This window comes from Epinephelus fuscoguttatus, linkage group LG13 (genome assembly GCF_011397635.1).
Source record: "Epinephelus fuscoguttatus linkage group LG13, E.fuscoguttatus.final_Chr_v1".
In the NCBI taxonomy this organism is placed as follows: Eukaryota; Metazoa; Chordata; class Actinopteri; order Perciformes; family Serranidae; genus Epinephelus; species Epinephelus fuscoguttatus.
The window spans coordinates 13548955-13576399 of NC_064764.1; the positions used below are offsets into that span (position 1 = coordinate 13548955).

Below are 27445 nucleotides of genomic sequence, written 5' to 3' on the forward strand. Positions count from 1 at the left end.
AAGCCTCTTGTCCTCTGGGCTGCTGCCTCTGTCTTACCTATATTCACCCTGAGTCTGGGTTTGCAGCTCCCTGTACCAGAGAGCAGCGTGAAAGCAAGGGGCACTCACTCTGCAGCTATTCCTTGGGGCGAAAACGTCACCTCTGTACACAGACTGACAAAACAAAACAAACAACAACAAAAAACAGTTATTGCTTGAGTTAAAGTAATCTCAGTTAACTTTCATTCTTCGACTTTCAGAAGGCAACCCTAAACATAATGTAGTATGTCACATAATGTATGTGATATATGTCACGTGAGATACAGTCCAGTGGGTTGTATCAGAGGGTAGGAACAAACAACCTATGTAGTCGTATGGCTTGGAACACTTGTTGGAGAGAAAATTGAGGTATCTGTCACTGAATATCAGTTTTGGCATTTTAAGCAATACTTACTGTGATCAAACAAGTAACATTAAAGATAAAGAAGTGGTGAGCTGATATCCAGACCAGTAACTAAGCTGCTGTCACTGTCTAAAAGAGATGACATTTAAATATCAATACACCTCTGTCATAATGTACTTGCACTTGTTGGCACTGAAACAGAAACACAGTTGGGGTGCGGTATATAGCAAAGCCAAAATCAAATGCCTCAGCATGTGTTGTGTTCTGAAATTCTCTTGGATGTTTTCTTGAAGAAAGTTCAATTTTGCCAACTCCCTGTCACAAATTCTGTTGAGGATGATTGGTAGCACAGTCAGGTATTTCATCTTACGGTGTGTTAGCCTCTGGAGTGCGTACTGTGTTTTGAACTCAGTGTCAGACTTGCTTAGGGAAACCCTGAGGAAACGATGATTACACGTAGAAAATATGATAGCTAGCACACTATTAATATTCATGCTCTTTGAAGCCATTTTCATCTTCATGTTTGTTTGCTCCTGATGAAAAAGATGAAAAGACCTGCGGACCTCATGAATTCCGCTGCGAGAATAACAACTGCATCCCAGACCACTGGAGGTGTGACAGCCAGAATGACTGCGGAGACAACTCAGACGAGGAGAACTGCAGTGAGTACCTGACTCCTTCACTTTCTGGCAGCTCAGTTTTGTTCGTTTATATACACTGTTGACGTCCCACACGCACTTAGGCAGTGAAGAATTGAAGGCACCTGAGTGCTCCTCCCACCACCCCAATCACCCAACCACCTCTGCCTCTCTTTCTCTCTTACACACAATGGCACACACATCCTTATATCTGTACACCCTGGGTAATGTTTCCCACTATCAACTCAGCCAGGCTCAGCTCTCTCTTTAAAGCGTTCTCTAATTATCTGTGCTCTTTCTCTGAGAATAATGTGAGACTCAGACTCCTGAGCTCTTGTTACCATCTATTCACAGTAATTTACCAAGCTCTATTCCCTTTTGTTTAGATATGCATCATCACTTTTAGAAAGAAAACTTTTATTTACTCATGAAATGACATTGGTAACCCACTTCGTTAGATTCCTCATCTTTTGTGCATTCAAGTTCTTGCTTGTGTGTGAGTGGAATTGTTTGCCTGTACGTCATATGAGCAGATACATGCCTTCTGTGTGCTTTTTGCTGAGTATGCATCATTTACGTGATTTATTAGATGCTTATTCCTCACACCTATTAATGTCACTTAAAATGCAAATAAAAGCCAATCAAGTGTTGGATAGCAAAGAATTAAGCAGGTGGACCAGCAGACAGTGGAGAGGCTACAAATCAGATTCTGCTGCAATGCCTGCTGGGAGTCTCTGTTGCAGCACAAACTCATAACACACACCCTGCGTTAGCTAACAGTCCATGATAACAAGGGGAGGGCCCAGACATTGGATCTGATGCAGCTGTTTAGCTGCGCCCTAATATTGTCCTCGGGGACAGACTCGCACTAAATGGCAGATACAAGCTTTTTGGCTTCAGAAAATATGTTGCCCCCCTCCATTGTGAGAGCAGCAATGAATGTATTTACATCTTGATCAGCTTTGCCAGTTTCTCCACTTCTGATACAAAATGACTCTAATTAGCTAAAACGATGGTTTTGCCAACACAGAGCATTTGGCCGAATACTGCATCAGGGGATGTATGTTTGTTATGTATAATGCTGGAATAAAGAATCACTTTGGCACCATTCTGTATCTGTTTTTCTCAACTTAGAGCCAGTCACCTGCAACCACAAGGACTTTGCCTGCGCCAACGGAGACTGCATCTCCTCCAGATTCCGCTGTGATGGAGACTACGACTGCCTGGATAATTCAGATGAGGCTAGTGTTTGAGATATGTGCACCAATTACTTATAAATCAAAGAGGAAGGTAAACCCACATGAGTGCTGCTAATGAGGCAGATATTAGCAAGACACTAAATTAAGAATAAAATACTGCACACTTCAAAAAAGCCCCAAAAGAAGAACTGTTTTAAATTGAACACCAACTTTTTGGACATTTTGCCATTTCTAGCACAATGGTCTTTCCAAGCACTTTGCTTATATAACTACATGCCAGCCAATCTATTATATTATTAGGGTGGCAATGCCTGTCTCTGTGGAAAATCATAGGTCAGTTTACACAAAAGTTAATACTACAAAGACACCTAAAATTACAGTGTACACAGACTAAATCATAGTATTTACTTATGGATTCTGTGATTTAGTCTGTAATTGATCTCTTGGAAATGTGCCCTAGTATCTGAGCTTGCAGCCCAAACACAGTTTAAATATCCCAATTGGAAAGGGAGATGAATTGGATGAGTATATTGCCACTTGCAAAGAAAATAACCCCATTCCAGACATAATTCGTTGTGTCGATCCAAATATCCTCGTCATGGTAGCTACAATCCAACAGTGCTGGACAGAAAATAGCACTGTGATGAGTTATTGTACCTTCAAGTACATTAGCGCATAAAATACCTTGTGTTTATTTGCTTCTGGAAATCCTAATCCCCCATGCCTTTCAGCAAAACAAAGACTGCTGTTTTGTTTATAAATATGCTTGAATATCTTAATTTATGAAGCTTCAAATTGCCTTTGTAATTTTACGCTCTTGTAATACGTGAAGAAATTAACTTAAATGTGCCTTTATCTAGCATTGCACGGTGTAAGGAGATTTTTTTGCAGGATTCATACAAAGAATGCTCAATCAGTGGTAATGATGCGGTGCAATGCATAATTCAAGGACAAAGGCTTGTTATTACCATTCATTATTCTTGTTAAATTATTGCTCCATTCAAAATTTGCACAGCAATTTTTATATGTAATCCCTCTCCATGCAAAGCACCGCAACCCTAATTAACCCTTTATTATGTGTCTCCCCACTGCCAACTTTCTGGGTCAATGCAGGCGAATAGTTTCAGGAAAGAAAGCCGCCTTTCGATCAGCTTTATAATACAATGTGATTATTAAATTTAGTTATTCATAGTGGCCATCATGGAGTAGATTGTCCAGCCTGTTATGGCTTCAATATTTACCTGAGCGTGGAAGAAAACTGGAATACATTATTTTTTTCTTTTGTCTGTACCAAAGCAAAAATACTTTTTTCTCCAAACCAGTAAATCATCATAAACAGATTCAACTAAGATTATTTTTTAAGCTTTCAACAATACTTACAAGTTTATATTTTCTATTTGTTTTTCTGTTTCTTTTTAACATCTTGTTGTTTTGATGACCAGAAGTCTGTATTTTGTCATCTAACTATTATAGTTATTACAGCAAATTTCCTTTACTATATAAAAGTAGGGAGTGTGTATATTAGGCAGTGGTGTGTAGTAACTCTTTAGTAAACTAACTTCTAAGAGTAGTTATTTGCAGAACATTTTTTACTATTACTCAAGTACATGTGCAATAAAATACATGCATATTTGCAATTTGTATTTAGCTGAGCTCAACAGCAAATATCCAACAACAAGAAAGGATAGTGTAATAGCCAGTCATAGCACTGCAGATGAAACGGAGGTGTGGCTCTACCCCCTGCACGACCTCTCTTTATTTGACTACAGTTCAAGATCATGGCAGAAGATGAAACACCTTCATCTCCTTTTGAAAAGAGGCACCTGCACATTCCTGGCCCAACATCCAGACCCTGTTTGCTTTTCCAAGGGCAAGGAAGAACTTTTATTTTATGAGCTGCCTACTTTGTCAACCCAAAAAAGTGGACATCTTGACCTTCAAGAATTCCACATTGACAGCGGATGCTTATGTCATTTGTTATTTGTTGGTTCTGGATGTGGCACTTTAATGACAATTAACATGCACCTTGCATTTCTAATTACCTGTTGAGGACCTATTATAACATAATATATTGATGCATTAATTTGCATATAATGAAGTTACTCACAACCAGGAATGGGTGCCGAAACTGGTAGTAAATGAGCCCCAGGGCTAAATTATCAAAGACCGTAATATTGATAAGCTCTGACATTATCGGTTCTTTTATGGGTACTTTTTAAAGTTTTGGTTTAATTCACTATCATCCTGCAGCCTCTCACCCACGCTCTGTGCCGGGGCTGACCTCCTCCACATACACACATATCCACGCACATACACACACACCCACACGAAACAGAGAGGCTGCAGTGGAAACAAAGTGAAGATAACTCAAAAATTACTTGAGTTGACGTTTCTGTAAATGTAATTAAACCTTTGTGAGTAAGCGTCAATACCTTATTGGTACACGTGTTCAGCAAGCATGAACATGTAAACAGTGATATTTCATTTTGCTCTGTCTGCAGTCTCTCATCCACGGCCACTTACATTATGGTTTAGACAAGCACAGCACACTAGTTCAGTTAAAAGTGAATTGTTACAAATACACTAAAATGACAGCTGTCTGTATGTAGTCTAAGTGTTTAGCTTAGTTTGGCACTTATCTTAAAATTGGGCAAATTCTTTAAAACTAAGCTGCTGGCTGACACAAACAGCCCCTCCTCCTCCCTCCGCCAGCAAAAATGTTACCTGCAGTGAATCACATCAGCAGAGAGGGAGCAGGACAGAGGACAGGAGGAATAAATACTAAACTTCACTGAGTATTGTGATGTCAGGAATATTAATTATATAATGACTTTACTGTAAATTACTGTAGCTGCCCAAGAAACAACATTCATTTATATTTAAAATATTTAATAATCCTGTTCTGAATTTATTCTTTTTAGATCAATTTATTTTCTAAAAAGCAATTATTAAGAAATGGAAAAAGAACGACAAGAGTAGAGCTAAACGTAGTAGTACTCATTGAATTTTTCACGGTACCCATACCTACTCACAACATGAATTGTTTTTCGTGATACTTATTTACTCAAGTATTACTTTGACTTGAGCCAATTGTAAAATAACAATAGTTTTACTTCAGTACCATTTTTGTTTGCTCTACCCACCACTGATATTAGGAGGAGTAATGTCACAGCGTTTATATTCACATTAAATCCAACATTTCATGACCTCTGTTGAGGATGATTGGTGAGTAGAAAGGAAAGTGCAAGAAAAAAAAATGTTTGAAAGGCGACTGGTCCAGTCCTGAAATAAATCATCTTTAAAAGAGGATTTACGGTACATCACAGAAAGCATGATTCAACATTTTCAAGCCCTGATAAAAGAAGACAGTGAACAGTGAACCCTGACTTGAGCATAGTACTTAACAGTTTTGATATTTCACAGATTAAAAGTGTTTTTGATTTTTTTTTTTCTAACAGTTAACATTGACTGTGTAATAATGTTATTATTACAGGGATTGCCTACCACATGTTTACAGTATGTTTTACTGTGTTCGTTTACAGAAAGACTGTGAGGCGCGCTGTGCAGATGACCAGTTTCGGTGTCACAACAACCTCTGCATCTCGCTCAAATGGCTGTGTGATGGCCAAGAGGACTGCAAGATGGGGGAAGATGAGAAAAACTGCCAGGAAACAGGTGCAAAACAAATTCTTAGGAAGTGCTACAGAGTGTTACTCCTGTGCACCACTTGGTTGATAGAACATTACTTATTTCTAAACCTTGTGTTCTCTGGAATATGTTTTTCCCTTTCTGTAAGAGCGGAGTTCAAACAGTTCAATAATTTGTATTATGTAGCAGGGTGAAAGAAAAGGTTATCGTTTCAATGTCAATAGCTGGAGGAGGTACTGAGTGTGAGTGAGTGAAAGATTCAGTGTTGCCCTGTGTGAGGTCATTGCTATCCTAAATAGTTAACAAGGTCAAAGCCGTACCCATGACAAATATAAAAATGTCCCCATATCAAGGTTAGAATTAGATTTAAACAGAATGTAGCCCTCATTTAATAGGCATAGTTAGGAATATTCTTTTTTACATTGATTTTATTATCATAACACATAAACTCATAGAAAGTGGTTGAAGGAAGTGTGACATCGTGTCCTTAAGATCTGTGCAGTATACATTAAAGATTATGAAGAAAAAAAGTAAAAAAAAAAAAAAAAAAATATGAGTTTAAGAGTTTGTATGCGATAGTGACTAAATTTTCTCTTTGTACTTCCACACAAATTGCAGATCTTGAAAATAAATCACTCTGATTCTAATTTTGTGGAGGAGTAGAAATGGCCGCAGTTCTGCTGATTTGCTCGATTGAGTTCAGCTGTTCATTACTGGCCAAGTACTGTGAAGCACTTCGTTGAGCAGAAAGTAGTAAACAATATGAGCTCTTTGACCTGCAGGACAACATCATACTGTATCATGGAGTGACAAGCTCCCATAATTCCCCTCATAAAAACTGCATTTTCCTGCCAGCATTAGCTCCACGTGGAGTTTTTTCACCTGTTCATAGAGCAAGAAACTAAAAAAAAATCTCACCTGAGTGATTTCCAGCTGAGAAAAGACAGGTTGTTGACTGATATACTTTGCCCTCTTCCAGTAGCCCCTTCATGTTCCATGAACGAATACGTGTGTGCCAGTGGAGGGTGTGTGTCAGCCAGCCTGCGATGTGATGGACATGACAACTGTCTGGATGGCTCAGATGAGGTCAGTGCAGCTTCACATGACTCACAAAAAGCAACCAAAAAATAATTTGTTTTGGTTTCCTCTGATTGCAGCTGACAACAGTGTTCGAATGGACAGTTTTGATGGTTTACGGTGTGTCTCTGCTGACAGGTCGGCTGTGTGAAGGAGTGCAGAGAAGATGAGTTTCTCTGCCTGAATCGTGCCCACTGCATCCCTCGGCGCTGGCGCTGCGATGACGTGTTGGACTGCATGGACCACAGTGATGAGGAAAACTGCAGCCAGGGTAGGTGTGAGTGTGACCTCGGACTGTTATTTGAGTTTTTAATCCCTGAAGGCAGTAAAAAAAAAGATTCTCATGTACTAGCTCAAATCTCTACACTGCAAACATATCACTGAACAGCAAGTGAATTTCAAAGCATTTAATATAAAGGAGACAGAACAACAGAGAACAATGTATGGCAGGTAAGCTGCGTAGGTGGCAGAGGAAGGGATTTCACATACAGTAGGAATGAAAGATTTGAGATGAGATGAACAGATTCAGCTTTGCTTTTGTGAGGCAAAATGATCCAGGGCTGCCTGTATCATTATATTAAATAATCTCTCATTGTAATCTTGTCATAGATGGTTTGTTCAGTCATATCTTCTACAACCTTGGATGTTTTTTTCTACCCTAATTTAAAGAGTTTTAAGTCCTGAGGACTTATCTGTGTGTAATTGCAGGTGCTTTCTTCTGCCGGGCCGATGAGTTCATTTGCAACAACACCTTATGCAAACTCCACACGTGGGTGTGTGATGGCAAGGACGATTGTGGAGATAACTCTGACGAGGACACAGACATGTGTGGTGGGTTGAAAGTGTCACTCACAAGGCTTTCCTTTGAAGACAGCTGATACATATTTTATAAACCACTACTATTCTATTTTCCAAGAGGGAAGATTTCACTGTCTTTTTATACAAGATTGCATGCAGTTGTTTTTTTTTGTTTTGAAAGACATATCCATTAACTTTTCGTGTCTTTTCATCTCCAGCAAAACTTCCCTGCCCTCCTACAAGGCCATTCCGTTGCAGAAATGATCATGTGTGTCTGCGCACGGACCAAGTTTGCAACAAAGTGGATGACTGCGGTGACAACTCGGATGAAGAAGAGTGTGGTGAGTACAGAGTGCACCAATACAGATCTGATATTAAATCTGCACCAAGCAAACTTTTCTGTGAAAATACAATTAAAGTTATGGTCAGTTTATTAAACAGAGCGCAGCTCTCTACTTCTATTATTTGATAACCATGCTCCCCTGATGTACGTGTCCTTGACCCATAGAAGTGTAGATATCGTTTCATTCTGATAGAAAGCTTAAAACATTAATTGGGGCTGGGGCAGAACTTGGCAAACCCATGAACACTGTTGGTTTTTGACGGAGACAGGAAATTACATAATGAAACTTAAAAGTAAATTGTCCTCAAAACCAGTGGCTCTCACATTTTTAGCTCATGACCCCTGAAAAGAAGCAATGTTTACTTGTTTACTCCTGTCGCCTCATCACACTTTGCCTGTGTATGAGCTGAACTTTTGAGTGAATTAGTGATTTTTTTTTCTCAGATAGTTTAACCAGCCAATTTGGCTGTTATTGGGTTATTAAGCGGCCGTTATTGGTAGTGATAAGTATTACAGATATAACTAAGTAGGGGCCTTCCACACCTACTTTTAGGTTGAGAGGGCCATTGTCAAGCCATGAAATGATACTCTGTACCAGAAAGGGTGGGGTGGGGGTGTTGGATTGGACAGGACTTTCAACCAGGAGAACAGAACAGACCATGATCTTTGTTTTCAAACCTTACCATGTTGTTTTGGCACCTAAAACCTAAGGAAAGTTGAAGTGAAACAACAAACAAACAGGTAACAGTCACTATATGGGCTGATAATGGCCTTCTGAACCTTCCAGTAAGTGTATTCCTTTCACACATGCACTGCGACTCTAAACTTAACTAGACATTACGTAGAGGAGCTGTATGTGACAATGCAAATGTCTGAATCAGTTGGCTTGGACCTTAAACATACTTTACCCTGTCAGCTCCCTAGTACAATTCCATTGTGGTTGAGCCCATCATTAAATAGAGCTGGTCCTTGTCTGGATAGTTCACATTGAGCGAATGGCATTTCTATCATGTGACTGGCGCAAAACTAAAAGCATACAAGCATGCAAGGATGGAGAAGAAGGGTCATTTTCACTGATAAGCCAATGAAAAATGTAAAATGTCTAACTGGAGAGATGACCAGATTTGGGAACCTCTGTTTGTGAGGGCCGAAACTGAAATTGTTAGAGAAATTAAATGAACAGCAAGAGACTGTTCTTTATGACCAAATTATACACCAGCTACATCAATAAAATACTCTGATTCCTGAAGCGTACCTTTTGCTTAATGTCCTGGCTCCTGCATGCTCTACCTATGGCTACCCCTTACCTAAACCAAATACAGTATCTCCAGTCTCTCAGAACATGTCTGATACAGTCCCATGTTCATGAGAAAAAAATTGCCTATGAGGCTTATAACCACAGATAATGACCATTTAATGCACTGATAACATCCTGATTGGGTGGTTAAGTGAAATCATTTTAGCTGTTGAGGTAAATCTATCCATAGTAAAGAAAAAGAATGTGTAGTAGGATTTTTATTTTATTTATTTTTTATGTTTCTTTTCTAACCTGTTTATTGTCCTGGGTTTTCCCTGCCTTTCTAAGACAAAGGCAGGCCCGTCTGATTGATTTTGGCCGCCACCTTGGTTAAAGCATGAGTGTGTGCATGGGGGGCGTCCCGATGTAGCGTCTTTTGCACGCACAAACCCATTACTTTCAATGTAGACACGCGTCATGCACGCTCCCAACCCAAAGCAACGCTGTAGCGTTGTGCATTCGGTGCAACACACTTGTTTTTTCATCTGGTGCACAGCTCCACGGACCTGCTTCTCCCTCTGGTGTTGTGTCAGATCCTGGTTCCCCTTCGGGCTGTGTCTCTCCTACAGTTTCCCACGTAGCTCTGCCCCGTTTGAAAGGCGAAGGAAGCCTGTATGTGAAAAGACGTCGCCTCCAAGATGTAGAATTTGTATTATAGAAGAGAGACACACATTTCAGGACCGCTGACTTGTATTATCAGAACAGACATGTCCTGTGATTTTCAGCCTCCTTTCATATTTAATAGAGGGGGGACAATACCTGACAGTAATATTCTCAGCTGTCAGAATGTGCCTGCTGTAAAGGGTAAATAGAATCAAGGAAGGCTGAAAATCACAGGACATGTCTGTTCTGATTATAAAAGTCACCAGTGTAAAGCTCAAGCATGTGGGGGCCTCCATTCATATTTAATGGGGGGGGGGGACCAAACACTGACCAGGTTGATAAATGTTAGCATGGTCAGCAGTTTTCTGATGTTTAATTCTTGGCCTTGAGCCTCGTATATTATGAGCTGTATGAACTGTATGTGCACTCATACAATCCTACATGGTTTAGTGATTATGAAAAAGAATACTTGGGATTTAACATTTCTTTAAATACGAATAGTTGGCTGCATGTACTGCGTATCATCCACTCAAGGGTGATGACTTGCTGATAAATGAAGGCAGGGGGTGTGTTTGCAACTCTGTGTAAATGAGAGATTTACAGGCTGCATTATAAACCTTGTGTACTTTGATTTGGGTTTTTTTGTTTTACATTGTTTAGATTTTGGGTTTCATGCTTCTTCTTTTTTTTATTTTTTTAAATTTTCTCTGATATGCCCAAAGACATAATGGCTGCCGGCTCTCATATAGTGTCCTGACATGTTCGCTCAACACAAGCCTGGTGTGAACGATCGCATAGAGCAGACAGGACAGGAAGGGACAAATCACCTCTCTCATCCTTCTCTCTTTCATTCCTTTTGTCCTCAATTCATCTTCCTCTCTGATTCCATTGATATGTCCATCCATCTCTTACCTCACTCCATTACCTCTCACCATTGTATGCTTCTGTCCTCTATCCATCCCTTAAATCTCACCTTAATCCTACAGTTCCCTCCATCCACCCTCTATCACTTCATTTTGTTCTTTTCCCTTTCTTCTCTCCATTATGGGGACGATGTCAAACTCTCGGTATATTATTCTAGTAAAGATAAAAAATTGTTCACTGAGAACTCAAAACAAAATCAAGTAACATTTTATGAAACAGCTCTGTAATAGTGTATATTCTCTGTTTTGAAAATTGACTGACAATTATAGATTGATTACCAAAGTTAAAATATTCATTCCTGCAGCAAGTAACAAGTAGCAAGTAATCTAGGACCTTAGAACATCAAATTTATTTTCTAAACACAGTCAAGTTAAAGTGAAAGCAATAAGATAGGTATATAATTGTTAATAAGCTCTGTCCACAATGGTGGAGATTTCAGAATTTTAATCAAATTTTATTTGTACTTACTTAGCTTTTAAAACCAAAGGCAACATATTTGCACTTGAATTTTTGGCAGTACATGAGTTAGGTTATGAGTTTTTGTTGTCTTTTTAACTGACACTGTGTGTACCGAAGCAGAGGTGGTGGCTGGAAGACCTCGACCTTGTGGAAAGACAGAGTTCACCTGCAGTAACCAACGCTGCATCCCCATCCAGCTGCAGTGCGACCTCTTCAGCGACTGCGGCGATGGCGGCTCAGACGAGCAAGACTGCAAGGCCTGTAAGTACTGCACCAGCTGGCTCGAGTAAACAGATCAAAGAAGTGTTTCGGAAAAGATGAAAAGTTCCGAATGTCACAATGATGTTATCAAGAAGCTCAGCAATCGCCTCATTTTAAATGTGATGTTTTATTATTTATGGTAATATATGTATGCCCGTGTTTGACGTGTTGCTGTGTACTATATGAAAAGAGATGATGCCCTCTCAGCTTTTGCACATCAAAAGGAAAACACAGCAGGTGTCTAGGACGCGCAGGACTGATGTGTAATCAAAGTCCTGTCTTTATTTGTAGTTTCCAACGGAGATGTATGTGGAAAGAAAACAAATCCATGTGGAGAGGATGCGATTTGCAACCAGACAAATGCTAATGCTATATGCCAGTGCAAACCTGGCTTTAAGAGGAATCAACACACAGGCCTATGTGAAGGTAATGCATAATCAGTTTTATTCATTTTTCACATTGCAACAGTTAAAGGAGCTCCTTAAGACATGTATCCCACTGGCTTGCTAATCTTGACTGCTTAGCACTGTGCTCATATGAATGAATGGTATTGTTGTGGAAGCGTCCAACCACCAGTTTCTCCCAAGTTACCACCATTAGTTCTGCCACCAATGTTGCCATTGTTAGCACCATTGGCTTTGGTGCACTGTTAGCTGCCTGCATCTTTAGCTGCTAGCTGTTGTCTTGGCTGTCTCCACATTGAGAGCCATTTGCAGAATCTCTGAATCATATAAGGAGCTCCTTTAACAGTACAGCAGTAACTGGTTCAGTCACTACAACATTTTGTTTCAGACTGTTAAATAAACAATTTATTTTCACTAGCTCAGCCAGGTTAAGATGTGGCAATTATTACATTTTTGTTGCGAATACTGTCAGGTGTCACATATGAAAAGGTGTTTCTTGGGGTTTTATTATGAGTAAAACCATTAGAATTTCTATAACTAATATTTAGATGTATAAAACAGCTGCTGAAACCAGACAAGCCAGTTTTTATCAATGAAAATTGTTTCAATGTACAGTAATGTAATGTGGCTGTTTCAGTATTAAGTCATGTCACAACATATCAAACCAAGGCCTCTTGTTTCATGACAATAAACTGGCAGTCTTCAATTATGTGGAGAACCTCTTGACAGGACATACAGACATACATTCCCTTTAGTACAGTCATGTCCAAAGTCTAGCCTGAGGGCCCACTGTGGGCTTCAAACCCATTTTAAATGGCCCTCGGTTTGTCTTTCAAAATATACTGTATGGTTAATGCAATACTGGTTAATTAAGCAAGGTCACTTTGCATTATTTTTTTCATTCACCTCATAGTAGCAGGACAATCATACAGTTTATGGACATGCACCAAGTAGGGACTACACAGGTGGGACCAATGCAGTTTCATAGTCAGATGGTCAAAAAGCAAAAGAACAGCATATATTTCCTGTTAGGTGGCAGACATGGCCACAGCAAAGAAGCATAAAGGCGAGGGCCGTCACTTTCAGGAGTGGTGGAAAGTTGAATACTTTTTTCACTTAAAGATGAAACAATTGTGTTTGTGTCACAATAAAATGCGATTTTATTTATCTATTTAATTATATTATTCTTATTTAATATGAAGCAGCTGGCACCCAGGTATTTTCACATTAAAAAAGGTTTGGACTGCTTTAGTAGCTTTAGTATTAAGCTGATATCAAAAACATCATTAACTCTCAATAAGCTTTAACAAAAAGCAACTGAGGTTACTTTAGGAATACTCTAAGACTGCAAACAAAAACATAGATAATTGCTTTAAAAGTGTTACAGCTTTGGCCTCCTCTCCCACTTGCTATCTGTTTCCACTGAAATAATACTATTAAGATGAAGAATATTGAATATAATCGTTGCAGTCTTAAGAGATGATAGTTATGATTATTCAGTCAACCTGTTGACCCAGTTCTTGTTTCCCATTTTGATGGCTTTTGTGTGGTAGTTATAACCCGCATGCAAAGAGAAAGTGTCATTGACTACGTGCATATAATTTCCTCTTTACTAATGGGTTGAGGGCACCACTTATCATGGAGAAAATTGAAATAAGGTTTACACTGCATTTCTCACTTATACATGCATGTCCTGACCATAGCCACTTTTGGCCTTGGCCTTACTGTTCTTTGCTAGAATGTATTTGTCATTTATTACTCATCATATCTCAATGTGTATCAAGAATCTCATTAGGGATAAAAATATAAACATTTTTCTTCCTTTTCTAAAGCAAATTGTTCCCAATTTAATCAGTCTCTTTTTTTTCAGAGATAAATGAATGCCTGCAGTATGACGCATGTCCTCATTACTGCACAAACACTAAAGGATCTTTTAAGTGCACATGTGATCGAAATTATAAGGAGATCAATGGCAATTGCATTGCAAAAGGTATGACCCTAAAGTTTGATATCAGAAATTCTTTAGTGTACTCTGCAAACATACTCGTTTGATGTGACCTCCTTGTTAACTTGAACTGTATTTGTATGTACTGTGCTTAAACTGTTGTCTAATACCCAAAATGGAATTTAGCCAATTTCCTTTTGTTTTCTTTTTTTTACATATTAATAACTCACCGGGCAGGACCAGAAGATCGAGTGCTCTACATAGCTAATGATACTGAAATCCGAAGTTTTGTGTATCCATTTAACCAGAGCCACGGACACAAACTGCTCACTCACATTGAGGACAATGCCCGCATTATTGGGATGGATGCTCTGTTTCACCACCAAAAGTTTATCTGGGCCACCCAATTTAACCCTGGTGGAATTTTTTACAAAGACAATCTAGAGAGAAGTCAAACTAAGACAAATGTCAGAAACATTGTAAGTATATCTACTGTGATACTTTTTTCTTTCCAAACATCATAGCAAATTTTGCAGTTTCTGGTTGTAAAAAATGGGTTGAGATAATAAAAAAAACAAGCTTGTTTATAAGATCTATTATGTGTCAAAATAATCCCTAACATGTCTAGTTATACCCTAAGATATTAAAAGCATTAAGTTAACTTGCCAATTGCTCATGTTGTCTGTCAATTCAAAGTAAGGTGCTTGACATACATGTGAAGTTTTTTCACACAGTGTACACCATTATACCAAATGTCTCCATACTATGTCTTTTATGAGATGCCACTCTAAGTGAATGTATGCACAAAGGTCATACAGAGAGCCTGACTCTGGCTATTATTGGTTGCAGTGTTCAGACTTCCGTCGACCCAGAGATATTTCTGCTGACTGGATCACAGGCAACATCTACTGGACCGATCACTCTCGAATGCACTGGTTCAGCTATTACACAGCCCACTGGACTAAATTACGGTATTCCATAAATGTGGGGCAACTTAAGGGACCAAATTGCACCCGCCTGATTACTGACATTGCAGGAGAGCCATACGCCATAGCTGTCAACCCAGCCAGAGGGTAAGTTGTGCACATAGCTATTGTCTTTTCCTACTGACGTCTCAAGACTTGTGACCCGTAGACAAGTGTGTTACATTTGATAAAAACCTGATAGATCTGACACTTTTTTTTCTCACTATCATGGATTTTATCTATCCCATTAACAATAGGCAGCATGTCTTGCCAAACATGCCTTGCTGTCACAATGAATGCCCTTTACTAGCTAAGTGCTGCAAAGTGAAGCAGCTAAACCAAGTGCTCCCTTGGCCATTGAGATAGCAGTGAGCTTAATTGCAGTGACAAAAACATCAACCTATGAACCTTTTCTGGGCACTTTTTGTCAGTGGATCCATTTTCAATACCTGAGGAAAGCAGTGTTACTTGGAAAATGCACCCAATGCTTAATGGTGAAAGGAAGCAATTTATTAATTACTCAGCTGCAGTGGAAGTAGCTTAATTAGTTACCTATTATATCACACCAGCTCCATTAAAGGTGCCCTCCAACAACAACAAAGCCGCCACACCTACATGTGGTTGTAATACATCACTCTCACATTGAATCTTGAGGCTTTCCAAATGTTTTCACAGTCGCACCACCATCTCAATATAGTATGCTATGAAAAACCAAATGTGTTGCAGTTACTGTGATACAATAGGAAATTATCAGGCTATATGAAAGTTATATGCATTAATTTATTTTGATATACAGTAGATTCAAAGGTATATTTTGATGCATACTGTCTACAGGCAGATGGTGTCAGGAAGGTACAGCATTTCTCTTTCTCTGTTCCAGGATGATGTATTGGAGCGTAATAGGCGATCACTCTCATATCGAGGAATCAGCCATGGATGGCTCTTTACGCCGAGTGCTCTTGGAAAAAAATCTCAGGAGACCCAGCGGTAGGTACTTCTTTTTGAAGTCCCTAAATTAGTTATATTGGTGTACATTTCTTTCTTCTCGTTACTTTGGTATCTTAAGGGTACCTTGTGGGGCTTTCATGAAAACAAATATAAACATTCAGTGTTCCTCATTCCTCATTGTGTGTGTCTTTGAGACTGAATACTAATGTTGAATGCATTTCCTTTCTCATAAAACATTTGCAAAGCAGATTCTTTGGAATATTTTGAAACATTCATTGTTAACATCCACAAGCAGTCATCTTTTTCTGCCTTTGCTGGCGCTTTGCAAGGTGTCTTGGCATGTTACTGCCACCGGCCGTCAATCAGTAGAATAGTGGGAAACCACTGGCAGGAAGGCAGTAGGGTCATCAAAGGCTTGTGCGCATGCATATACATCCTCGTGTAAGTTCATAAAAAACAACTAAATGGTGACATACCCACAAACCATAATAGTGCTGCTGGTTGTCAGAACTTTTCAGGATACTTTTGTTAGTGTATACTTTCAGTTGCATATGCAGTTTGATACTCTTTTACATTCTGTGTATTCACATGTATGTTTGATCACCTGTCCTAATTTTCATACTGTTATTTGTAATTTTAAAACAGTTAAGTAAGACACTCTTCCGGGGCGTCTGTAGCTTAGTGGATAGAGCAGGCGACCCACGTACAAGACTGTTGCCGCAGCGGCCCGGGTTCAACTCCAGCCTGTGGCCCTTTGCTGCATGTCATCCCCTCTCTCTCCCCCTCTCAAAACTTACCTGTCCTGATCTTAATTAAAAGTCAGTGACTAGGGGTGTAAATCAAGATATGATATTACATAAATTCTTCGGACAATTATACAATTTTTGCTGATATCACGAAGTCTGTCAGATTACAATTTTGATTTAAAGGGCCAGTGTGTAATATTTGGCATGGTTTATTGTCAGTCTTAATCTGAATCTGAATATTCTACTCATTAATATGTTTATACAAGTGTATGATCGCTATAAAATAAAATTCATTTGGTTTTCGTAGCCTTATAATTATGCTTTTATATATATATAGCAAGGGCCTTGCTTTAGAGAGGTCGCCATCTTGCGCCGCCATGTATGTACAGCAGACCAAGCGGACAATCCAGCCTGCCAGAGAACGCGTTTCACGTGTATAAATGAACCAACGAAGACAGCGGAAGGAAGGAAGAAGGAGGAAGAAACAGCAGAAAGTGTTAGTAGTTCATCGATAGAGAGTAGTTAAAAGTTTTTTTAGTTATAAAGTTTGCGAATGGACCACACTTAGCACGCAACAGGAGAGAATGAACCCGAACCATCATCTGCGAGGAAAAGAAGACGTAACTTCACTCCTTGTGATGCATTCTCTGCGGCACTTTTCCTCCTGATGATATATCTCCCCAGCGATGGTAGCAGTAGCACTGAATCCCATTCTGTGCATTCAGCCTCTCTTCTCGCCCGCTCAGCATCAAACACATGGAGTTCCTCATCTGTGTACTCTGGCTCAAACAGGTATGGCTCTGGGTCTGTGTCCGTTACAAGAAACTCTTCAAAATCGCGTTCAAAGTCGTCCATTGCAGCTACTATAGTCCGGAGATATCGCTAGGCTAAAGAAACAGCTGAGCTCTGTTTACCGGCTACGCTGTCAGTCAGCGTGCGGGCGGGAGATTGGCGAAGCAGGGAGGGGAGGGGGGTCCCCACTCGGTATGGTAAACGAGTGTGTGTGTAAAGTTATGAAGTGTGTCTGTTACGCTAGAAGAGTCAGAGTTTGGGACGGAGTGGAGTGTTACCGGAGTTTCTGGAGTGCTCAAATAACCGGGCCTTTTCCCCAAATGCTACTCTGGTCTCCTGCTCGTGAGGGATTCATTACAATATCGTAACATGGTTTAGATTTCTAAATAAACATTCACCTCGTCGCTAGATAGACCTACTCCTGAAAAAGTCGTGCGCAAGGCTTTTTGTCCTTACGAGGCCACCGTCATTTACCCGACGGGTGGAGTGAGCAAGTGAGCCCTGCAATCTAGAATTTGACCACTGATGTCACTGTTTTCAACCCATTTTACACACTGGGCCTTGAATTTAATTCAGGGGCCTGTGATCGATATGAGTAAATACCAAAAAATATTCCCATTGTCTTTTTCTCGGCTGCTTGCCATTGTCTGCCTGGTACTAGGCCACTGTCAGCACCTTTGGAATGTTCCAGAAGATGGTGTGCTGCAGCAGAAATGGTGACTTACACCAGGGCCACACCGGACGCGGAAGCACTGCGAATAGCCTCGAAGTGCAGCCAGTTTCCTTTCGGCGCCCATGTTAACTGATTGTGTCATCCACACCAGCCGCGGAGCTGCGCAGCACGGCTGGTGTGGATGACTGCAGCTGCAGCAATCGTTTCAGCGTCTGGTCTATTTTCTTGTGCGAACCGCACATGAGTATTTTGTTTCCTTCAGATTAACAATGCTTTGCCATGAATGACTGCTTTGGTTGGATCAGTACTTAAGTATTTCAGTTAAACTTTGTTGATCTGTCTTTGAAAAACTGGCACCTCCAAATTGTACAGTATTATAACACTGTTTGATTGAAATTCTTAATCTGTGCACAAAGGAACAGTCATACATACAGTATATGTCCATACCATAGAAATGAAATAGAACAGCCATTGTAATTCACAGCCAGGGCTTCATTCCATCGCAAGAACTGAAGAGAAGTAATGAAACCATGGTAACCTCTGTGACACATTTGATGCACTGCATGCATGACTTTGTAATCCATAACAAGCCACTGAATATACAAAGCCATGTAAGATATTAAATTGGCTGACAACCTAATTAGCAAACATTGCATCAACAAGAGCAAGTTCACACTTTCAACTAAAAAAATCCACAGAAAAATATAACCTGCTTTGTAATTATGTATCCCATTAAATGACATTAGATGCATTGGTTTGTAGTACCAGATAGATACCCACAGGAGCAAGTGTCATCATAAGCCCCCGTGTGGAATATGTTATGACCCATATACCATTGTGTAACTATGGTGAATATCTGTAGGTTCATCCACATCCCATATATACTGTGTATTTAATATTGTATAGCCAGTGCAATCACAGCTTTAAAGTCAAAGCCTCAAGATATATAAGTAAGGAATACTTTACAGCCACTCGGAATTTGTTGGTGTGTCTGTAGGGAGACACTTAGTGCTGATCTAGTTTTGAAGAGCTGCTTTGGCCTCCTTTAATTCAAGAGACCCATACACTGTCTCGGTCACAGAAAGAGGAATTCATCATCTGTGGAAAAACGCAAACCTATTTAAACGCCCCGGCCAGGTGCTCAATTATCCAGTCAGACTTTTGGGAGAAAGTAAAGTGAGTCACTGATTTGAAATTGTAATGTAGGCACACCAAGATGGTTTATCTACTGTCTTCTTTTGACACAAGCAAAACAAATGTTGAATGCAAACAGCCAGAGGAAGATAGAAACAAGAGAAACCCTGTCTCCACATTCTGTTCATCTGCTACATACATATAACTATCCTGACCTAAAGGTCTCCGGCATTGAGGGATTCCGCAATGATCTGTGTAATTTGTCAGGTAAATAAATCTCTTTCCTTCATCCTCCCACAGGCCTGGCCATTGATTATTTCAACCAGCGATTATACTGGGCAGATCCTGAGCTCTCACAGATAGGGAGCGTGAGATTGGATGGCTCGGACCCTCTGGTGTCAATCAGTGACAGACACGGTAAAGACAACTGGAAAACAAAGCACAACTTCTTCTTTCAAATACATAACATTCATGCTGCACTTTTGCTCTCCTCAACTTTTTATCAAATAATCGCAACAATAGCACTGCTTGTGTGTCTCAGAAGGATAAGCTTCTAAACAATGTTTGTTGAGAACAATCTGCCCACACTGCACGTTCTTGCTTCTTGTATCTGCCACAGGATACAAACTTTCATTATCCCAAGGCTGCGAGTGTTCTGAAAGGGCTAGTTCATGTTCTCTGCTTTGTCTGCTGGATTTGCAGGAATTTCTCAACCATACAGAATTGATATATTTGAAGACTACATCTACGGAACTGGACTAAAACATGAGGTTTTCAAGATTCACAAGTATGGCAAACAGTCGGTGGAATTTCTCAATTTGGGGATGGAGAAGTCCACTAATGTTTTGATCTCCCACCGTTATAAACAGCAAGATGGTAAGTTGTCTTGACAATCAGCCTCTTTTTTATTCTAACATAGTATTAAATAACAAGTGCTCATGCTATATGCATCTTTTTTTTTTTGATGAATTACAGAATAAGGATGTAATGTATTGGGATGTAGAGTTTTTTAGATTTCTTTGACTGGTTTCACTGTTTATTTTCTTTCAACCACTTATTTGTCACATTTATACTTTGATAAGTTCTGTTCTTATTTTCATTTCTTAGGCCAGATTAAATCGAAATTTGAAAATGTGTTTCTCTTTTTAAAGATTATGAAGTGTATTCATACACTGACCTACACACAGTATTCATCGGCGATGACTGAACAGAACAGGCATTCATGTAACATTCAACCTTGAGGCCAACCACATACATTGTACTGAATGCAGCAGTGATACATTAAGTATCACGAATGCAGCAGTGATACATTAAGTATCACTTAATAAAGAATAATTAATAATACATTACACCTTTCTGCCAAAGAAAGCCATGGCACGTAATTGCATGTAGACAGTCTTTCACCGAAGTACATATAATATATATATATATATATATATATATAAACACCCTAACAAAAGGTTGTACAAGATTTATGTGGGCAAGGTTTGTTGAAGGTCAACATACACAGTTACTGGGACGAATACGAAACGTTTTGTAAAGGATTCATCGACTGAATACCTTGTGGTTCATGTGTCCCTGTGTGGATTATAAAGGGCGATTGTGGATGCTAGGGGTCAAGCTACATATAGAAATGCAGAATGAAAGTATAAGATAAGCTTTACTTGAGTAAAAAAAAAAAAAGAATGAAAAGGGCTTTTTCCACAGTTGAAAAATGAAAATGTTATAGGAATACTTAATATCCCCTTAATAACCATTTGCAAAATTATTGACAAATTAAGAGAAGGTCAGTAGTGTTTCTTTCTATGTATGACTTTGCTGAATCTGAACTAACCCTTTGAAACATCAAAGTCACCAATAATGCAATCAAACTACTGATTGAGTCAGTGGTGGACCAGCAGTTCCTGTGTTCAGCGAGTAAAATTACCATTTTTGTCAATGGGTCTGGCTTTAAGGAGAGCATCAATGAGTTCCACATTCAGTTCAGTTCCCCATCAGAAAGACTATCAGTTTGGGAACACCTGAACATACGAGTGGATAAAAGAAAGATGGATTATACTGCATGAGGTGTATGAGAGTTTGTAAATACACGTATAGTTTTGCTGTTAACAAACACAGACCCCTTTGACTCTAATCATCAAGAATTTTCTTCATTTCTGGATTCTTCTTCACCAGAGGCACACAGGAAAAATGTTTCCTTCACAAAGTCAGTGAAACACAGGAGGATGTTTTTGATAAGTGGTTACCTGGGGGATGAAGTATTCTTTTACCAGTACTTACAATTGGTCTTTAAAGTGTGTTATTGAAGTCTTAGTTTTGTAAATTCAGATATATGTGAGGACATAATAAGCCTGTTTAACCCTGGTATTAACATGCGTCCTGGGTGATCCAATCACAAGTGGACAGCGCTACAAGTGGAGGTAACCTCCAGGATGCATTGTGATGCGTTTACTGAAACCAGCTGCCAAGGTGGGCTGGGACACAGCTGATCTCTTGTAGTGTAAATGTTTGCAATTGTTGTATGAAGTGTTGCGTGACCTTCCATCATTTTGCCCTATGAAAGGAGATGTGTTGACATCTGCTGACAGTGATATCTCCAGCTATCGTGACTAGCGAGCAGCCAGCAAGAGTGCACATAAAAACTGTACAGAGCCCTTTCTCTGCAATCCATTGCAAGTCAGAAGTAATTGTGAGTGGGTATTCCTGACTTCCAATCTAAATACGTCAGTGTACATCTGCTTTGGAAAACATGGACACCTGCAGCGAACCAGTGTTTGTGTGGGAAGTTATTGAGCATCACAAGCATCTACAGAAGACCTACATCAATTACCACAGCACTATCACAAATTAACTATAAGTTAACTGGGCTGCTCGTCTTCACTCTTTCTGATAATGTAAAACAGCTCAAAACTGTGTTGACTGGTGCTGAGTGTAGTAGTATGAAGCACCACCGCCAAAAGCATAAAGTTGTAGAACTCGTGTACATCCATTTTGCACACCACATAAACACTACATTAAGTAAAAATTGATGGAAAGGTAATTCTGCTTGGTTCACTGTGTGCACCATCGTGTTGCTGTGATGTCATATGTGTTTATGTTGACAAAATTGGGCTAGATTTATTCTGCCTGTTTCAGATTTGGCATTCCAAATTGAATGACTGTACAAGTCATGACTGTACAATGGATTGCATCATCTGACTTTATACTGTAAGTGACACAGGCAGTGACAAAGTCTGAACACACATGGTCAGCTGGAGATGCATGATAGACACAGGTGTGAACGGTGATGTGTCTCAGCTGTCCGCACCAGATCACTGACACACATGTTAATACCAGGCATAAACAGGCTTCAGTGTGAGGAGGGACAAGCTGGGCCAAAATAAACACTGGCAGAGGACTGCCCACACTGAGTATAGCTCACAAGGCAATACACTGTATAAAGTTGTTCACATACAGTATATTTAATTAATGGTGTTAAATGAATTAAATTGCATTATATCTAATTAAACTATACCTATTGGTAAAACAATGCATAAAGAAACAGCACGCATTCTGTCAGATTAAGATTGATTGAAGTTCTCTTCGAGACATGTTACTGTTTCAGGTGTGCGACATAAAAACCACCCATCTGTCTCCTGGGACACAGTCAATCAATACAACCATGTCCTCTCACTTCCTTCATGTAGTAGACCAGCTTCAGTTATTTGTTACATCTCTGGTGTTAATGGTTATAGAACATCAGACAGCTCAGTCTTGGTCAGTTTTTCACTTAAAGGGCAGCTGTTCCATTCCCCAGAGACTCATTAGGCCAGCCGTGTAGTGTGTGGTGTGAAGTCTGTGGGCAGAAGATGTGCACAGCCTGCAAAATGCTATGACATGACTGCCTGATATCTTCAGCAAAACCCTAACAACCATTTAGATTTGTTCTGCGCTTTCATCCCTTTCATGCTTGTGTAAGAAATGTGAGCACTGATTATCTTTAGTATTTACTGTATACTGTGTAAGCATTAATGACTTGTCAGAAACATCAAGTGGGTTGACATAATTATATCATTTAATCACAAAATAACTTCCTGTAAATATATATAATATGTAAACCACAATTGAAAATCCATTTTATTAATGTGGTTTTAAAACAATTTCTTTTTTTTTTCTTTTTTTTTGACATGTAATACACCAGTGTTTTGGACACAGTTGGCCTCTTGAGCACTCTATTAGATGTCTTTTTTTTGCTTTAATTTCAAACACTGATTTTCCAAGTTTACACAGGCTGATTATCAGTATTGAACCTAAAAAAAAACACCTTTGTAGAAGTGTTTGTACTTTTGATTAATTCAAAGCACTATTTCATGAGATGTTTACATGAATTAGACTACCAACTGTAGGCGGCAGCGGGAAGAGCACTTCAAAGTGCCGCTAATCAATTAGACAACGGGAAATTCTTGACACGTTCCGCAATCCTTGATTATTCAATCTGGAGACGAGGCCTGTGTGAAGTTATTCATACGCTTTAGCCTTGTGCCTCCCTGGGTTTCAAGAAAATAACACTCTTCAAAACAGAAATTAAAACACTTGAAATAAATAGTGTTACTCTGAGAAAAAAACACACACACACTTTTCACAAGCAAACAGGTCTTTCTCATCTTTTTTTTTTTTTTTTTACTTTCTTCACAGCATCAAATCCATGCCTGAGAATGTCTTGTGATTTCATGTGTCTCCTCAACCCAACCGGTGCCAGATGTACCTGTCCAGAGGGGAAGGTACTGGTCAATGGCACCTGTAGTGATGCGATCATCTCAGGTAGGCGGACTCTCACATCTGCATGCCATATAGTTTAGATGACCTGTTGATGTATTATTTAGCAGCAGCTATAATGGTGGGTGCAGTGTGGCTTATACATAGAAACTAGGGCTACATGATATGAGCAAAATATGCAATTTGCGCTGATGTTGTTGAATATTACAGTAATATTACTTGCAATAAATAAGCAAATATCAAAGTATACTCAGTAATTGACTCAGACCTGCAGAGTAACTTTATGATGATGATAAAAAGCAGATACATGGTACAGCCCTAGTGGGTTGCGGTGTGATAGTAGAAACGATTTTTACTTTTGAAGAGATTTCAATATATATTTAACAGGTCTAGTCCACACCTACACAGGTATATTTGAAACCATACCTTTTTCTTTGGGTTTTGGCCTTTCATCCACACACAAATTGCCTTTTAGGTGACTTAAAATGGACCTAATGCAAAACTGGTTTTGACGTTGTCAGTTTTGACATGTAGACAGAGAAAAGGGAACGTGACCAAATTGGTCCTGCTCTCACCTTGCCAGCAGGACTTTTTAAATGTTTACGCATAAATGTACACTTAGTCTTCGACTATACTGAGGAACAAAGGTGTCAGAATGCACTATGGAGGTCACTGCTCCAGAATAAGAAAATAAAACTGGAGCAGACATCCATAGCTGAACAAAGCCACCTCCTACATGCAGTTTTTGTTGATGCTCATCTACTCAAAAATTCAGGTTCACACCTCTACAGTTGTTCCTGTCTGACTTTAGCAGCACAGCACTGTTTGATGTGATTGACTGCTACACACTGAAGCACAGTAAGCAATATGGGCTTTGCTGTTGTGAAGGTGAACTGTGCCGTCCCCCCTGTGAGAATGGAGGCCGCTGCTTAGCCAATGAGAAAGGAGACTGGAGGTGCTACTGCTGGCCTGACTTTTCAGGGGAGCGCTGTGAGGTCAACCACTGTACAGACTACTGCCTAAATGGAGGCACCTGCATGGGCTCACCCCTGGGTAAGTCTACTTCAGAAATGTCAAACACTGTCAAACAACATCTGCAGTCTGATTTCTCGTTGCAATTGCATATTTCGCTGGTGTTACAGTCTTCGTGTCCACCCTGTGTTGATTTATCTGTATATTGACAGATATGCATCAACAGGTTGTGATATTATCCACACTAAAATATAAGAACCTAGTCTGTTGGTATAGATGGTTCATGTGTTGTAATCCTTAATATTCAGCTCCTGGCAGACCAGATTTGCTGAGAAAACCTGTCGCTGCCACAGATAGACATTTTCAATTCAGAGTCGCCCGCCCATTTTCTCCTGCACACTGACCCAGCACTTGATGGCATTCAACCACATTTGTCTTCCTCTAAACTTCCACGCCTTTCTCACTTCAGCTCACATTTGCCACATTACGTCTGCCAGTTGAGCAGTTTTTGTCATTGACGCTCCTGTCGAACAAGCCTCAAATATCAACCTTCTTCTAATTCAAGGTCTTCTTTCATGCTTTCATGGTTTTTGGAACAACCGGTTCTACCCCACAATTTAGGTAATGTTTATGAGTATGCTGCTGAGATGTCGGCGGCAGGATTGAATCAGGATGTACAGCCCCATTAAAAATGCTATCATTGATTTACAAGCCTGTGCATCATCTTCCCATCACAGCAATTACCCACAACATTTTCATTTCCATTTGTCATGAAAAGAAAAAGATTTACCAGAGCGATAGCCCTGATGCAAAAAGTGTGGTTTGTGTTCCCCTATGAATGTTCTATAATGGCAGAGCCTAATTCAAGTGGTGGTTTGAATTTATTAAAGATGTATTCATAGAATGACATTCAGTAAATAAAATTAGAAACCAAGCCGTATGTTTATGTGAGTCACAGAAAACCAAAGTTAACGAGATCAAAATGTGGGCTTTTGATTTTTTGATACAAAAAGTTTTGATTAAATGTTTATTCCTTCAAATAGGCCAGTTTTCACTCTCTGCTGATCTTTGTAAAGTGAAGCATAAACTTATTTATGTTTCCTTTGGCCTTTGGATAACACGTCCACCCAACATCCCAACATGAAGTAAACTGTTATTTTTGAAAAGAGAAAAAAAGTGTTTTCATCTTGTTTCCAAATTCTGTCAAGATTCTTTAAACAGATGTACGTGACATACAAAGACGATGGTCACTGCTCCTCATTAAACAAAATGAAGTCTGTCTGTCAAGGCAGCCCAAGAGTCATTTAACTTGCTGTAGGATCACTGCAGGAGAGCTTCATGACTGAATAAGAGAATACAGGACTACTATTCCTGACAGTCAGTCTTATTTTGTTCTTCATTCACCAGCTCAGTAGATGTAGCCAACATGCTACGCAAGATGATGAATTGTATTCTTGTTAATGGTGGACAGCTGAGAGGGAAATGAGTGCGTCGTGATATGTGTTGTGCTGCTGGGAATACATTGCCTTTTGTTTCATTCATGCTTGGTAATTTGTTTTTTTTTATAGGTCTTGCTACACTGACCTCATGTCCTTGAGGCAAAAGAATATTGGTCTAAATGAGTGGCCAAATATGAGCGAGGAAGCGAATATAGTCAAATGGGCTTCCTAAAGTCCCAGCTTTGGTGATAAAAAAAGGGACTGAAGGCAACTTCACAATCAATTAGAGGCTGGAAATTATCCAGTTTTATCTATAAAAACACAAGGTGTCTGTTCCTTTAACTGGTTTACCTACATCCTAATGGAACTTTTGGCAACAAAAGACATACTTAAACCATAGACACACAGTTTCTGTTTTGCAATTCTTTTATGACAATAAAGGGGGAACAAAAATGTCTTTATACTACTATGTGTTTAGATGATGATGTGAATCATAGAAAAAGCTAGGCATAAAAGTAAATAAACCGGTTCACAAGAGCAAAAGTCCTTAATAATCATGATTTGCCACTTTGCATTTTATTGTTTCTGACAGTAGGGGCTATAAAAACATGCTCAAACCACCTCCTCAAAGTATATTTCAAACTAAGTCACTTGCGTTTGATTTCAGCCCTGCTGTTTATAACAGTAATTAATATACCTGAGACCTTGGAAGATGATGCAGTGTGAAAACAGATGTTCTTGCTACTTTCTGGTTCATCCCATTATTTCTGGGGTAATGTAAAATACGAATGAATGAGGTTAAAAAACCTGTTAAGGTAACCAGATGTGAGATGAAGCCAATTAGGATCTACTGCATCTGATGGTAGCTAGTTCCTTTGATTTAAAAAAGTATACTTATACTTTAACATTCCACATATAGTGTGCATTTGTGTAGTAATGTAAAATAGTCCTTGTCACCCCCTGTGTTTGCAGAAGAAGATGGTACTGATCAAATATTATCTGAACCAGGAAGGGCCTCCATTAAGCATCTGTCAGCTTGTCTG

The 27445-nt window shown here is 39.4% G+C and overlaps 1 protein-coding gene across 6 annotated transcripts in view; it reads left to right on the top strand.

Annotated features, from left to right (window-relative positions):
- lrp1bb (low density lipoprotein receptor-related protein 1Bb) overlaps window positions 1-27445 on the top strand; it is a 332674-nt gene that overhangs the window by 285750 nt on the left and 19479 nt on the right. For 4 of the 6 annotated variants that reach the window (XM_049594030.1, XM_049594032.1, XM_049594034.1 and 1 more), the window contains 17 exons: window positions 928-1044; window positions 2155-2261; window positions 5762-5894; window positions 6847-6953; window positions 7083-7215; window positions 7653-7775; window positions 7961-8083; window positions 11489-11629; window positions 11921-12055; window positions 13904-14023; window positions 14216-14457; window positions 14828-15051; window positions 15824-15930; window positions 19537-19653; window positions 19939-20112; window positions 23911-24036; window positions 24880-25044. In XM_049594030.1, coding sequence (XP_049449987.1) covers window positions 928-1044; window positions 2155-2261; window positions 5762-5894; window positions 6847-6953; window positions 7083-7215; window positions 7653-7775; window positions 7961-8083; window positions 11489-11629; window positions 11921-12055; window positions 13904-14023; window positions 14216-14457; window positions 14828-15051; window positions 15824-15930; window positions 19537-19653; window positions 19939-20112; window positions 23911-24036; window positions 24880-25044 — 2394 coding nt within the window. The remainder of the gene's footprint in view (window positions 1-927; window positions 1045-2154; window positions 2262-5761; window positions 5895-6846; window positions 6954-7082; window positions 7216-7652; window positions 7776-7960; window positions 8084-11488; window positions 11630-11920; window positions 12056-13903; window positions 14024-14215; window positions 14458-14827; window positions 15052-15823; window positions 15931-19536; window positions 19654-19938; window positions 20113-23910; window positions 24037-24879; window positions 25045-27445) is intronic. The other 2 variants (XM_049594031.1, XM_049594036.1) reach the window with 1 other exon arrangement.